The following is a 12,795-nucleotide window of genomic DNA, read 5'->3' as shown; positions in this document are numbered from 1 at the left end:
AAGCATTCAGTTTCAACACAGTTCCATTAAACAGTTTTGTAACTAGGGAATAATTGGGGCTATAGTGTATCTGTACTGTGCTAGAGAACCCTATCTCTATTATGCTCTGGATTACCTGTGTCTTAAAGCCATACGCAATAAAGGAGCATGACTACTGATTATTATTTGCTACACGCTGCATTAATACTACATTATTGATCACTGGCCAATAGGTGTGAAGGAAAGCTAAGTAGGCAAGATAAGTGTTATAGCATTGTGTAAATGCAATGCCTTATATCCCCAGTGAAGTATGTTTCCCAATAAATTATTTTTAATATTATAAAGTTGATGGAAATAATTTATTTCTTATAATGCAAAAACAATATTACATTTATAATGAGATCTAAAGTTGGACTTCCTGGGTCATTCCTTAAACCTGGTTCATATGGACTTTGAAGTTCAAGCCCAAGCAATGACAATAACAGATAAATAGTCAGGCATTGAACTCTACTCAAGAAACTGGAAACATTTTCTTCTAACCATCCTGTGTTTTGCTGAGGGAGTGCTGCATTATTGAAGATACCGTCATTGCAATGAAATGTCAAATTGAGGCTTTGTTTGCCAATTCGAGTGGATATTAAAGATCAAAAAGCACATTTTGAATAACAACCAACATTCTTTCTCCAACACTACTAAAACTAAATTAGAATATCAGTTATCTTTGCCATTTCTGGATCTTGCTGTCTTTGCCTGCAGCGGAGTATTCAATGTACCTTCATTTGATTTGATTTAATGTATTACTGCCATGTGTACCAAGGCACTGTGAAAAATATTGCCTTGCATGCTTTACAAGCAGATCGTACCATACAAGTGCATCAGGGTAATGGAACAGAGTGCAGGATACAGTGTTACAGCTGCCAAAAAGGTGCAGACGGATAGATCAACAGTACCATTTAAGAGGACCATTCAAAAGTCTGATGACAGTAGGGAAGAAGCTGTTCCTGAATCTTTTCATACATGTATTCAAACTTTTATATCTTCTGTCCAATGGAAGAGGCTGGAAGAGAGTATAACCATGTTGGGAGGTGTCTTTGATTGTGTCAGTTGCTTTCCCAATGCAGCAAAAATTATAGATGAAGTCAATGAGTGGGAAGCTAGTTTGCATGATGTTTCTTGCGGTCTTGGGAAGAGCAGTTGCCATACTGCGCTGTGATACATTTAGATAGGATGCTTTCAATGGTGCATCTATTAAAAATTTGTAATAGTGAGGAAATAGAGGCATATTCTGTTTTCTTGACTGTAGTGTCAATGTGGGTGAGCCAGGACAGATCGGTGGTGATCGTCACTCCCAGGAACTTCACGCTCTCAACCATCTCCACCACCGCACCATTGATGCAGACAGGGGCTTACCATCCACTCCATTTCCTGAAATCAATACCAGCTCCTTCATTTTGCTGACATTGATTGGATTATTTGTCTTAACACCATGCTGCTAAGCACTCTATCTCCTTCCCATACTCAGTCTCTTTGTTATTTGAAATCCAACCTACAACAATAGTGTTGTCAGCAAATTTGTAAATGGAGTTGGTGTGGAATTTGGCCACACAGTCATGTGTATAAGGAGTACAGTAGGAGGCTGAGTATGCAATCTTGCAAGACACGGGTGTTGAAAATTATTGTGGAGGAGATGTTGACAGCTATCACTGACTGTGGTCTGTTGGTTAGGAAGTCGAGAATCCACTTACAGAGCGGGGAGCAGAGACCCAAGTCCTGGAGTTTACAGATGAGATTGTTTAGAATTATGGTGTTGAAGGCAGAGCTGTAGTCGATAGGTAAGAGCCTGACATAGGTATCCTTGTTATCCAGATGTTCCAGGCATGAGTGCAGGGCCAGGGAGATGGCGTATGCCTTGGACCTGTTGCATCGATAGGCTTAATTACAAGGGATGAAGGCAATCTGGGTGGCTGGATTTGATGTGATCCATGACCAATCTCACAAAAAACTTCATAGTTATGGATGTCACATGCATGGCAGAAGTCATTGAGACACGCTGCATGATTTTGCTTTGGCACTGGGATGGTGGTGGTCTTCTTGAAGCAGTTGGGAGCTTCAAATTGTAGTAAGGAGAGGTTGAAGATGTCTGTAAATACTCCTACTAACTGGTGTGCACAGGATCTGAGTACATGGCTGGGGACTCCATCTGGGCCAGTCGCTATCCATGGGTTCACCCTTAAGGCTCATCTAACATCTGTGGTGGCAACCGAAGGTACAGGTGCATCCCAGGCTTTTAGTACAGATGATATTGTTTCACTGCCCTTCTGTTCAAAGCAAACATAGAATACATTGAGATCATCGGGTATGGATGCACTGTTGCCCATGGTTCTGTTTGACTTTGCTTTGCAGCCCTTTATGTTGTGTAAGGCTTGCCACAAATAGTGGGTGTTCATGTGGTTAGTCTGGGTCTCCAACTTAGTTTGGTATTGCTTCTTGGTTTTCCTGACAGCCTTGTAACGGATATACCTGGATTTCCTGTATATGTCAGGATCGCCCAACTTGAATGCGTCAGACCTGGATTCCAGTAGGGGGTGGATCTCCTGGTTCATTCATGATTTCCAGGTGGTAAACATTCAAATTAATTTATTCTGCTCACATTCATCTACACACTTATTCATGAAGCCTATAATGGTAAAGGCATACCTCAATGTGTATGAATATTTTTTGGTAGATGCTATATTATTGCAAGTCTTTCTTCTTGTTTGTCCTTTAGGAAGAGATTTCCAGCTGATCATTAGAACAGGTAATTCTGATGAAGACTGGGGAAAAGATGCTGAAGGGCAGAAGGTTGCATTTGATAGAAAAGACTATGAAGATGACAGTGAAGAAGTTGAATTTGAAGATGAAGTTAGCTTTGCAAGTGGAACACAACTTGAGCAACAAATGCCAAACACTACAGGTAGACTATGTATTATTGAAGAAGTATTTTGAGTACAAGTTTCTGTGCAAGTAAAGCAGAAGTAGAATATCCAGGGCAAACCCCCTATGACCAACATTAAAATAATATTTTATGTTTTATGTATTTCAATTATTTCATTTGACAAAAGTATTATCTAGCTGGGTCACGATTTTATTGACATTAACCCCATCCATTATCTCACTAACAGTTTTTTCTGCATATTTATCCGTTTCAGTGTGAAGAAATTAATTTTCAACTGTTGAATTTCCATACTGTGTGATTAAAGGATTTGTATCGACGTCACTTAGTATTTGCATAAGAGCATTTTGCCCTTTCTCCTCCAGTACTTGACCTGTTTTGCATAGCCTCTGTTGATTTTTCAAGTCAGGCTGCATTTCCAGGAGAAAATTCTACACCCTCACTTTGGAGAAACTGGTTTATGCAAAGGTTTTGAGGTGTGGAATAAATTCATCAGCACCTGTTATACCACTTCCTTTCGTAACCTGACTCACTATATAAAGTATCAAACTATTGTAGAATCAAAATAACAGCCAGAGGAATTCAATCAGCAACTGTTCTATAAGTCATTGATGACCGCTGTAAGTAAAGTGAGGTTCTTCAAGCTGCTAGGGACTTTTTCAGTTGTACAAAATTAATGAAGAGTGGTTGCTCGAGTGTTGAACTCCAAACTGTGAGCACTGCCATTAATTCAGGACAGATCACTGATTTGATTGTTGAACTATTTCCAGCAACCATTTACTTGTGCATGTTAATGTCCTTAACAATATAGTGCCTGGGATGACTTAGAGTAATAAAAATGTACAGTACGGAAACAGACCCTTCAGTCCAACTCGTCCATGCTGACTAGATATCCTAAATAAATGTAGTTCCATTTGCCAGCATTTGGCCCATATCCCTGTCAACCCTTCCTATTCCTATACCCATCCTCTGGCAGTGGTACAGGCTGGTACAATTTCAACATTTAAAAGGCATCTGGATGGATATATAAGTAGGAAGTGTTAATTTACTCCACAATTTTGCACAAGTATCACATATTTAATTTTACAGCTTACACCTAAGATGTTAATTAACCCAATTTCTCACCTGATCTTTTGTGATAAGCTAGACATCCTGTTATCTTATGAACTGATCAAAGAAGTTAATTAATGTTCCAGAATTATTTTGGCTCAATTTTCCTCTGTCCTGATCTGTCATGTTGCAATAAAATTGCTGATGTTTCCTTCCACTTTCTGCGTTAAGGGATGACATCAGACATGGCATTATGCACTTTCTCACATTTCTTTGTAGAGATACTATCTACTAAATAGAACCAGTGAGAGCACCTCTAATGAGTTTCAGAGCCAGTACTGTAAATTTAGCAGACTGGACTCTATAAGCCAGACTGTTAATCTTGTGTACTATCCTGCTCCTCTATCTAGAATCAGGACCAGCAGTATGGCCGTGACTTGTACTAAACAGTCATGCAGTTTTTTTTTATTGCATTATGTGCCTCAATGGCAAGGAATAACAAGAGTACTGATAATAATCAAGATTTTACTCTAATATGCAATAAATGCTTGTATTTGTATTGAATTGAATTAAATGATGTAATGTTTTATGGATCAGTGCAGTCAGTTATTCCACTTTTAAGAATGAAGTTTAAACGGCATTGAAAAACAATAAAGTGAATTTAAGGGATTGGAGATTGTTTAAAAATGGATTGAAGGAATTCAATGCTCAAAAAGTCATGGAAGACTAATTGATAGCAGATGAGCATCTTAAAATACTTTGACTAACACTTAAAAAGTAGTTCACCAGTAAGGTTTTGAATTTAATAGAGAAATGATTGGCTTATCTATGAATTAGAGGACATCTATGATGCTGGAATCATAGAAATGTCTTGTCAAGGATACATTGGGCAGAGTTTGAAGTGCAGCATTGGAAAAAATCAACAAGTTAATAACTATATGACTGGGATTGGTGGAATCAGGAGAGGTTCCATGGTGACAAGGGCAACAGGTAACAAGGCACTCTGAGACAGCGAGTTAATATTTCAAGTCCTGTGATCCTTCTTCAAGAAGGAGCACAGGATTCGAAATGTTAACTCTTTTTTTTCCCATAGATCCTGCCAGGTGTTCTGAGTTGCTCCACCAATTTGTTTTTGTTTGTTTCAGATCTCCAGCTTCTGCAGTTCTTTGTCTTATTTTAGAGAATGGGAGGACCTTGGTAGATGACAGGGTATGGTTAAACATTTTCTTTCGAACAATGAAAGGAGAGCTCACCATCTTGAAGTACTTACTTTAAATCTCTTTTGCTTTCGGGAGGGTTTAAAACTAGATTGGTAGGAACCTGAGCTACGGATCAGATGATGGAATAGGTAGTGAATAGCCAGATACAGTGTGCAGAGAGCCTATGGGGGGATGGGGTAGGCACATGATGGTGCAAAGATGCAGCCAATGTGATGGGTTGAAGTGTGTCTATTTTAATTGAAGAAGTATCAGGAATAAGGGTGACGAATTCAGTTAATGAATCAGCACTTGGAACTATGATGTTGTAGCCATTATGGAGACTTGGACATCACAGGGGCAGGAATGGTTGTTGGATGTTTCATGGTTTAGATGTTTCAAAGAGAATTGGAGAGAAGGTAAAGAAGTGGAGGAATAGCATTCCTAATCAATGATAGTATCAAAGCTGCAGAATGAAAGATCATTGAGGAGGGTTTGTCTACAGAATCAGTACAGGTGGAAGTCAGAAACAGGAATGGAACAGTCACTTCATTGGGAGTTTTCTACAGGCTCCCCAATAGCAACAGAGACGCAGAAGTGGATTGGGAGGCAGTTTTGGGAAATGTGTAGAAGTAACAGGGTTGTTGTCATGGGTGACTATAACTTCCCTAATATTGATTGGAAATGACTTAGTTCAAGTATTTTGGAAGGAGCAGTTTTTGTCAAGTGTGTCCAGGAAGGGTTCCTATTGCAATAAGTAGATAGGTTGACTAGAGGGAAGGCCATATTGGATTTGGTGCTTGACAACAAACCCGCTCAGATGTCAGATCTCTCGGTGGTACAGCATTTTGGTGATAGTCATCACAACTCCTTGACCTTTACTATACTCATGGAAAGTATTTAATTGGATGAGGGGGAATTACAATGCTATTAGTCAGGAACTGGGGCACCTAAATTGGGAACAGATGTTCTCAGGGAAATGCACAACAGAAATATGGTGGTTGTTTAAGAAGCACCTGCTGATAGGCTTGTTCCACTGAGGCAAGGAAGGAATGGTAGGTTGAAAGAACCTTGGGTGACAAGGGCGATAGAACATCTAGTCAAGAGGAAGAAGGAAGCTGACTTAAGGTTGAGGAGGCAAGGATCAGACAGGGCTCTAGAAGGTTATAGGTAGCCAGGAAGGAACTGAAGAATGGACTGAGGAGAGCTAGAATTGGAATTGGAATCCCTACAGTGTGGAAACAGGCCCTTCAGCCCAACAAATCCACACCGACCCTCCGAAGAGTAACCCACCTAGACCCATTCCCCCACCCTATATTTGCAGCTGGTGGATGCGCCTAACCTACCCATCCCTATGGGCAACTTAGCATGGCCAAATGACCTAACTTGCACATCTTTGGACTGTGGGTGGAGACCAGAGCACCCGGAGGAAACCCACACAGACACGGGGAGAATGTGCAAACTCCACACAGACAGTCGCCGAGGCTGGAATCGAACTCGGGTCCCTGGCAGTATGAGGCAGCAGTGCTAATCACTGAGCCACCCTGCTGCCCATGGGGGTTCAGTGAAGGGGGTATGAAAAAGCTTTAGTGGGTAGGATTAAGGAAAACCCGAAGGCATTCTACACTCATGTGCGGAACAAGAGGGTGGCCAGAGTGAGGGTAGGGCCAATCAGGGAGAGTGGAGGGAACTTGCACCTGAAGTCGGAGCAGCTTGCGGAGGTCCTTAATGAATACGTTCTGTCAGTATTCACTTCTGAGAGGGACCTTAACATTTCTGAGGACAGTGTGAAACAGACATATGCTGGAACAGGTTGATGTTAGGAAGGAGGATGTGCTAAACATTTTGAAAAACATATGGATAGATAAATCCGCTGGGCCAGAGGGGATATACCCTAGGTTACTACAGGAAGCAAGAGAAGAAATTGCTGCACCTTTGGTGATGATCTTTGCATCCTCACTGTCTACTGGAGTAGTGTCAGATGATTGGAGTATGGCAAATGTTATTTCCTTGTTCAAGAAAGGGAATAGGGATAATCCTGGGAATTACAGACCAGTCAATCTTATGTACGTGGTGGGCAAATTATTGGAGAGGATTCTGAGAGACACAATTTATGATTATTTGAAAAACCATAGTTTGATTAGAAATACTCAGCATGGCTTTGTGAGGGGCAGGTCATGCCTCACAAACCTTATTGAATTCTTAGAGGATGTGACTAAACACATTGATAAAGGTACAGCAGTGGATGTAGTGTATGTGGATTTTAGCAAGGCGTTTGATAAGGTTCTGCATGGTAGGCTCATTTAGAAAGTAAGGAGGCATAGGATACAGGGGAACCTGTCTGTCTGGATACAGATTTGGCTAGTCCATAGAAGACAGAGGGTGGTGATAGATGGAAAGTATTCAACCTGGAGCTTGGTGACCAGTTGTGTTCTGCAGGGATTGGTTCTGGGACCTCTGCTCTTTGTGAGTTTTATAAATGACTTGGATGAGGCAATGGAAGGGTGGGTTAGTAAGTTTTCCGATGACACAAAGGTTGGTGGAGTTGTGGATAGTGTGGAGGGCTATTGTTGGTTGTAATGAGACATTGACAGGATGCAGAACCGATCTGATAAGTGGCAGATGGAGTTCAACTTGGAAAAGTGTGAAGTCATTCACTTTGGAAGGTCAAATTTGAATGCAGAATGCAGGGTTAAAAGCAAGATTCTTGGCAGTTTGGAGGAACAGAGGGATCTTGGGGTCCATGTTCATAGATCCCTCAAAGTTGTTACCCGGTTGATAGGGGTGTTAAGAAGTTGTATGGTGTGTTGGCTTTCATTAGCAAGGGGATTGAGTTTAAGAGCTGCGAGGTTATGCTGCTGTTCAAATAGTCCTGTTTAGACCACACTTGGAATCTGGTTGCCTTATTATAGGAAAGATTTGGAAGCTTTAGAGAGGGTGCAGAGGAGATTTACAAGAATGCGGTCTGGACTGGAGGGCATGCCTTCTGAAGAAAGGTTGAGTGAGCTAGGGCTTTTCTCATTGGACCGAAGAAGGATGAGAGTTGACTTGATAGAGGCATATAAGATGTTTAGAGGTATAGATAAGAGTGGATAGTCAGAAACTTTTCCTATGGTGTAAATGTCTATCACGAGGGGGCATAATTTTTAAGGTAGTTGGAGGAAGGTTTATGGGAGACTTCAGAGGTAGCTTCTTTACTCAGAGATTGGTGAGTACGTGGAATGCACTACCAGCAGTGGTAGTAGAGTCAAATACATTAGGGACATTTAGCGACTCTTGGATAGGCACATGGAAGTTAGTACAACAAAGGGTATGTAGGTTAGTCTGATCTTAAAGTAGGATAAAAGGCCAGCACAACATCAAGGGCCAATAGGCCTGTACTGTGCTGTACTGTTCTTTGTTCACATGAAATGGATGGAGTGGGTGGGTGGAGATTAAGCCAAGTTTTGCTGTATTGTAGTCACATAGTTCACTCAGTACAGTGAAAAGCTTTGGTTTGCGAACAGTACAGGCAGATCATAGCAAACAAGGACATACAGATCATAGGGTGTTTAGACAGAATGAGGCATACGAGTTACAACTGCACAGGAGGTGCACAAAGCAAGATCAACATTGAAGGTCACATGCCTGCCTGGGTTCCATTCTCAATTAACTGCAAAATTCTGAAACTCATGGCATTGCATTCCGTCAGGTTCCCATAAAGTCACGGAACTACAGTATATTACTGATTCCTTAATGCTGCTTGACCTGTGATTTTCCAGCACTACTCTAATCTTGACTCTACAGTATATTATGGTCTGATTTCATGATGTCCAATGTACAGAAGTAGCCAAGGAGAATGGGTAATAGATGTAATTCGTGAGGTGCTTTTTGGTGCAGGGCAATCTAATCTGAAAGACTGGCAACCCCGCTAGACAAGTGATGGGGAAGGAAAAGGGAGTTGTTTGCCAAGGCAATCACAATGGCTCTGATGCTACGTCCCTGAAGGAAAGCTAACTATCGTGCATAGGATGATGTACTAACATGTTTTAAAGGCCCTGGTCCATACGTACTGTCTTCATGCACCTGAATGTTTGGTTACAAGAAGCAGTCCTATGGCACCACATGGGGTGGAGCTATTCATGACATATATGCTGGTTGGGAAGGAAGCCAGGGAAGAAAATCCTCAAAGTGAATGATGACTCTGTACTCAGTGGCTCAGTGGTTAGCACTGGTGCCTCACAGTGCCACAGACCTGGGTTCAATTCCACTCTTGGGTGACTGTCTTTGTAGGGTTTACACATTCTTCCTGTGTCAATGTGGGTTTCCTTTAGGTGCTCTGGTTTTCTTCCTCAATCTAAAAATGTGCAGGTTAGCCAGATTGGCCATGCTAAATTGCCCATAGTGTCCAGGAATGTGTAGGTTAGGCGGATTAGCCGTGGTTAATATGGGGTTATAGGCATAAGGTAAGGGGCTGGGTCTTGGATGTTGTTTGGATGGTCTGTGTGGACTCATTGGGCCGAATGGTCTCCCTTACACACTGTATGGATTCTATGATTCCCAACTGTCTTCACAGATCTCCTGAAACTGATAACAAAGTAACACAGGTGAGTGAATGATATGAGATAAGAATGTTCAAAAATTGATTGCAGTAGACTGTTTACATGTAAAGGGACATCTGATAACTGAGAGGCTTTCAAAAGTATGATAATGGGAGTTCAGAGTCATTTTGTTCCTGTTAAGTGAAAGGTAAGGCTGGTAGGACTAGAGAACAATGGATAAATAAAGATATTGAGGTTCAATCAAGAATAATATATTACATATAAATAACTCAGTTCAAACGAATCCTTTGAACCGTATAAAGAGTGTAGGGGCATTAAGAGGGAGACCAAGAAAAGCAAAGATGAGATATGAGATAACCTCATTTTCCAAGGCTAAGGATAATCCAAAGAGAATCTGTAAGTACAGTAAGAGCAAGACAGCAACTAGAAAGTGAGTAGGACCCCTTAAAGGTCAAAGAGGTCGTCTTTGTGTTGAACCTCAGGACATCAGAGATATTAAATGAATATTTTGTGTCAGTTTTTACTGTGGAGAAAAAATGGACACTAGAGAACTCAGGGAAATAAACATTGCTGTTTTTTGAAACAGTTCACATTACAGAAGAGGAAGTGCTGGAGGTCTTAGAAATTATAAAGATGGATAATCTCTAGGACATGATCTAATGTATCCCAGGACTTTTTGCGAAGCTAGGGAGGAAATTGCCAGGCCCTTTGTAGAAGTATTTGTATCATGTGTAAATGGCAAAAGACTGGAGAGTGGCTAATATTATGCCTTTGTTTAAGGGATGTAAAGAGAAGCATACAAACTACAGAACTGAGTCTGACTTTGGCGGTGAACAAGTTGTTGGAACTGATTCTGAAGGATAGGATTTATATGCATTTGGAGAGGCAAGGAATGATTAGAGATAGTCAGCATAGTTATGTGCAAGGGAAATCATGTCTCACAAGCTTGATTTGAGGTTTTTGAGTAAGTAACCAAAAAGATTGGTAGACATTGTAAAACTGGACTTTAGTAAAGCCTTTGACAAGGTTCTGCATGGTACACTAATTAGTAAAGTTAGACATGTGGGATTCAGGATGAGCTTGCCAATTGGATACAAAATTGGCTTAATGGCAGGAGACAGAGAGTGATAGTGGAGGGTTGTTTTGCAGACTGGAGGCCTATGAACAGGTGGGTCCACTTTTGTTTGTCATTTATATAAATAATGTAGATGAGAATGTAGAAGGCGTGGTTAGTAAGTTTGCAGATAACACCAAGATTGGTGGTATAGTGGATAGTCATAGTCGTAGAGGCATACAGCATGGAAACAGACCCTTTGGTCCAACTCATCCTCGCGAGCCACGTTTCCCAAATTAAACTAGTCAGACTTGCCTGCAGAAGGCTATTTAAGATTACAAAGAGGTCTTGATCAATTGGTTCAATTCTAAATTCTGAAGCTCTATGGGTGGCTGAAGTTTTTAATGTCCCTCATCAGATAGAGGGTTGGCTGCTGCAAGACAAAAGATGCCTCCTGTAGACCTCAGTGATAATGCCAGTCAGGTAAACATCAACCGGGGAGGTATAATGCTGCACATATCTCCATTGGAGCCATTATTGAGCATTATAGACCAGTTAGTCTGACCTCAGTGGTGGGAAAGATGCTGGAGTCTATTATAAAGGATGAAATTACGGCACATCTGGATAATAGTAACAGGATAGGACAGAGTCAGCATGGATTTATGAAGGGGAAATCATGCTTGACTAATCTTCTTGAATTTTTTGAGGATGTAACTCGGAAGATGGATGAGGGAGATCCAGTGGATGTAGTGTACCTGGACTTTCAGAAAGCTTTTGATAAAGTCCCACACAAGAGGTTAGTGAGTAAAATTAGGGCGCACGGTATTCGGGGCAAAGTACTAGATTGGATAGAGAATTGGTTGGCTAATAGGAAACAAAGGGTAGTGATTAACGGCTCCAATTCGGAATGGCAGGCAGTGACCAGTGGGGTACCGCAGGGATCCGTGCTGGGACCGCAGCTTTTTACAATATATGTAAATGATATAGAAGATGGTATCAGCAATAACATTAGCAAATTTGCTGATGATACAAAGCTGGGTGGTAGGGTGAAATGTGATGAGGATGTTAGGAGATTACAGGGTGACCTGGACAAGTTAGGTGAGTGGGCAGATGCATGGCAGATGCAGTTTAATGAGGATAAATGTCTGGTTATCCACTTTGGTGGCAAGAACAGGAAGGCAGATTACTACCTCAATGGTATCAAATTAGGTAAAGGAGCTGTTCAGAGAGATCTGGGTGTTCTTGTCCACCAGTCAATGAAGGCAAGCATGCAGGTACAGCAGGTCGTGAAGAAGGCTAATAGCATGCTGGCCTTCATAACAAGAGGAATTGAGTATAGAAGCAAAGAGGTGCTTCTGCAGCTGTACAGGGCCCTGGTGAGACCACACCTGGAGTACTGTGTACAGTTCTGGTCTCCAAATTTGAGGAAAGACATTCTGGCTATTGAGGGAGTGCAGCGTAGGTTCACGAGGTCAATTCCTGGAATGGCAGGATTGCCTTATACGGAAAGACTGAAGCGACTGGGCTTGTATACCCTTGAGTTTGGAAGACTGAGAGGGGATCTGATTGAAACGTATAGGATTATGAAAGGATTGGACACTCTGGCAGGAGGAAACATATTTCCGCTGATGGGGGAGTGCCGAACCAGAGGACACAACTTAAAAATACGGGGTAGACCATTTAGGACAGAGATGAGGAGAAACTACTTCACCCAGAGAGTGGTGGCTGTGTGGAATGCTCTGCCCCAGAGGGCAGTGGAGGCCCAGTCTCTGGATTCATTTAAGAAAGAATTGGATAGAGCTCTTAAAGATAGTGGAGTCAAGGGTTATGGAGATAAGGCTGGAACAGGATACTGATTGGGAATGATCAGCCATGATCATATTGAATGGCGGTGCAGGCTCGAAGGGCTGAATGGCCTACTCCTGCATCTATTGTCTATTGTCTATTGTCTAAGTGGTAAGATTCTGAGCATGAAACCTGGTTGTTTGGGTTGCTCAGGCAATGCACTGAAATAGACACCAGAATGAGTATACTGAAAATGGT

General features: G+C 41.6%; 1 protein-coding gene across 7 annotated transcripts in view; it reads left to right on the top strand.

Annotated features, from left to right (window-relative positions):
• Window positions 1-12,795, top strand: part of col7a1l (collagen type VII alpha 1-like) — a 428,727-nt gene that overhangs the window by 390,258 nt on the left and 25,674 nt on the right. For all 7 annotated transcript variants that reach the window (XM_072562892.1, XM_072562895.1, XM_072562893.1 and 4 more), the window contains one exon: window positions 2,747-2,932. In XM_072562892.1, the coding sequence (XP_072418993.1) occupies window positions 2,747-2,932 (186 nt within the window). The remainder of the gene's footprint in view (window positions 1-2,746; window positions 2,933-12,795) is intronic.

Source organism: Chiloscyllium punctatum, chromosome 44 (assembly GCF_047496795.1).
Source record: "Chiloscyllium punctatum isolate Juve2018m chromosome 44, sChiPun1.3, whole genome shotgun sequence".
In the NCBI taxonomy this organism is placed as follows: domain Eukaryota; kingdom Metazoa; phylum Chordata; class Chondrichthyes; order Orectolobiformes; family Hemiscylliidae; genus Chiloscyllium; species Chiloscyllium punctatum.
Note: the sequence above shows the minus strand (reverse complement) of the source record. Positions and strands in the feature narration are given on the sequence as shown.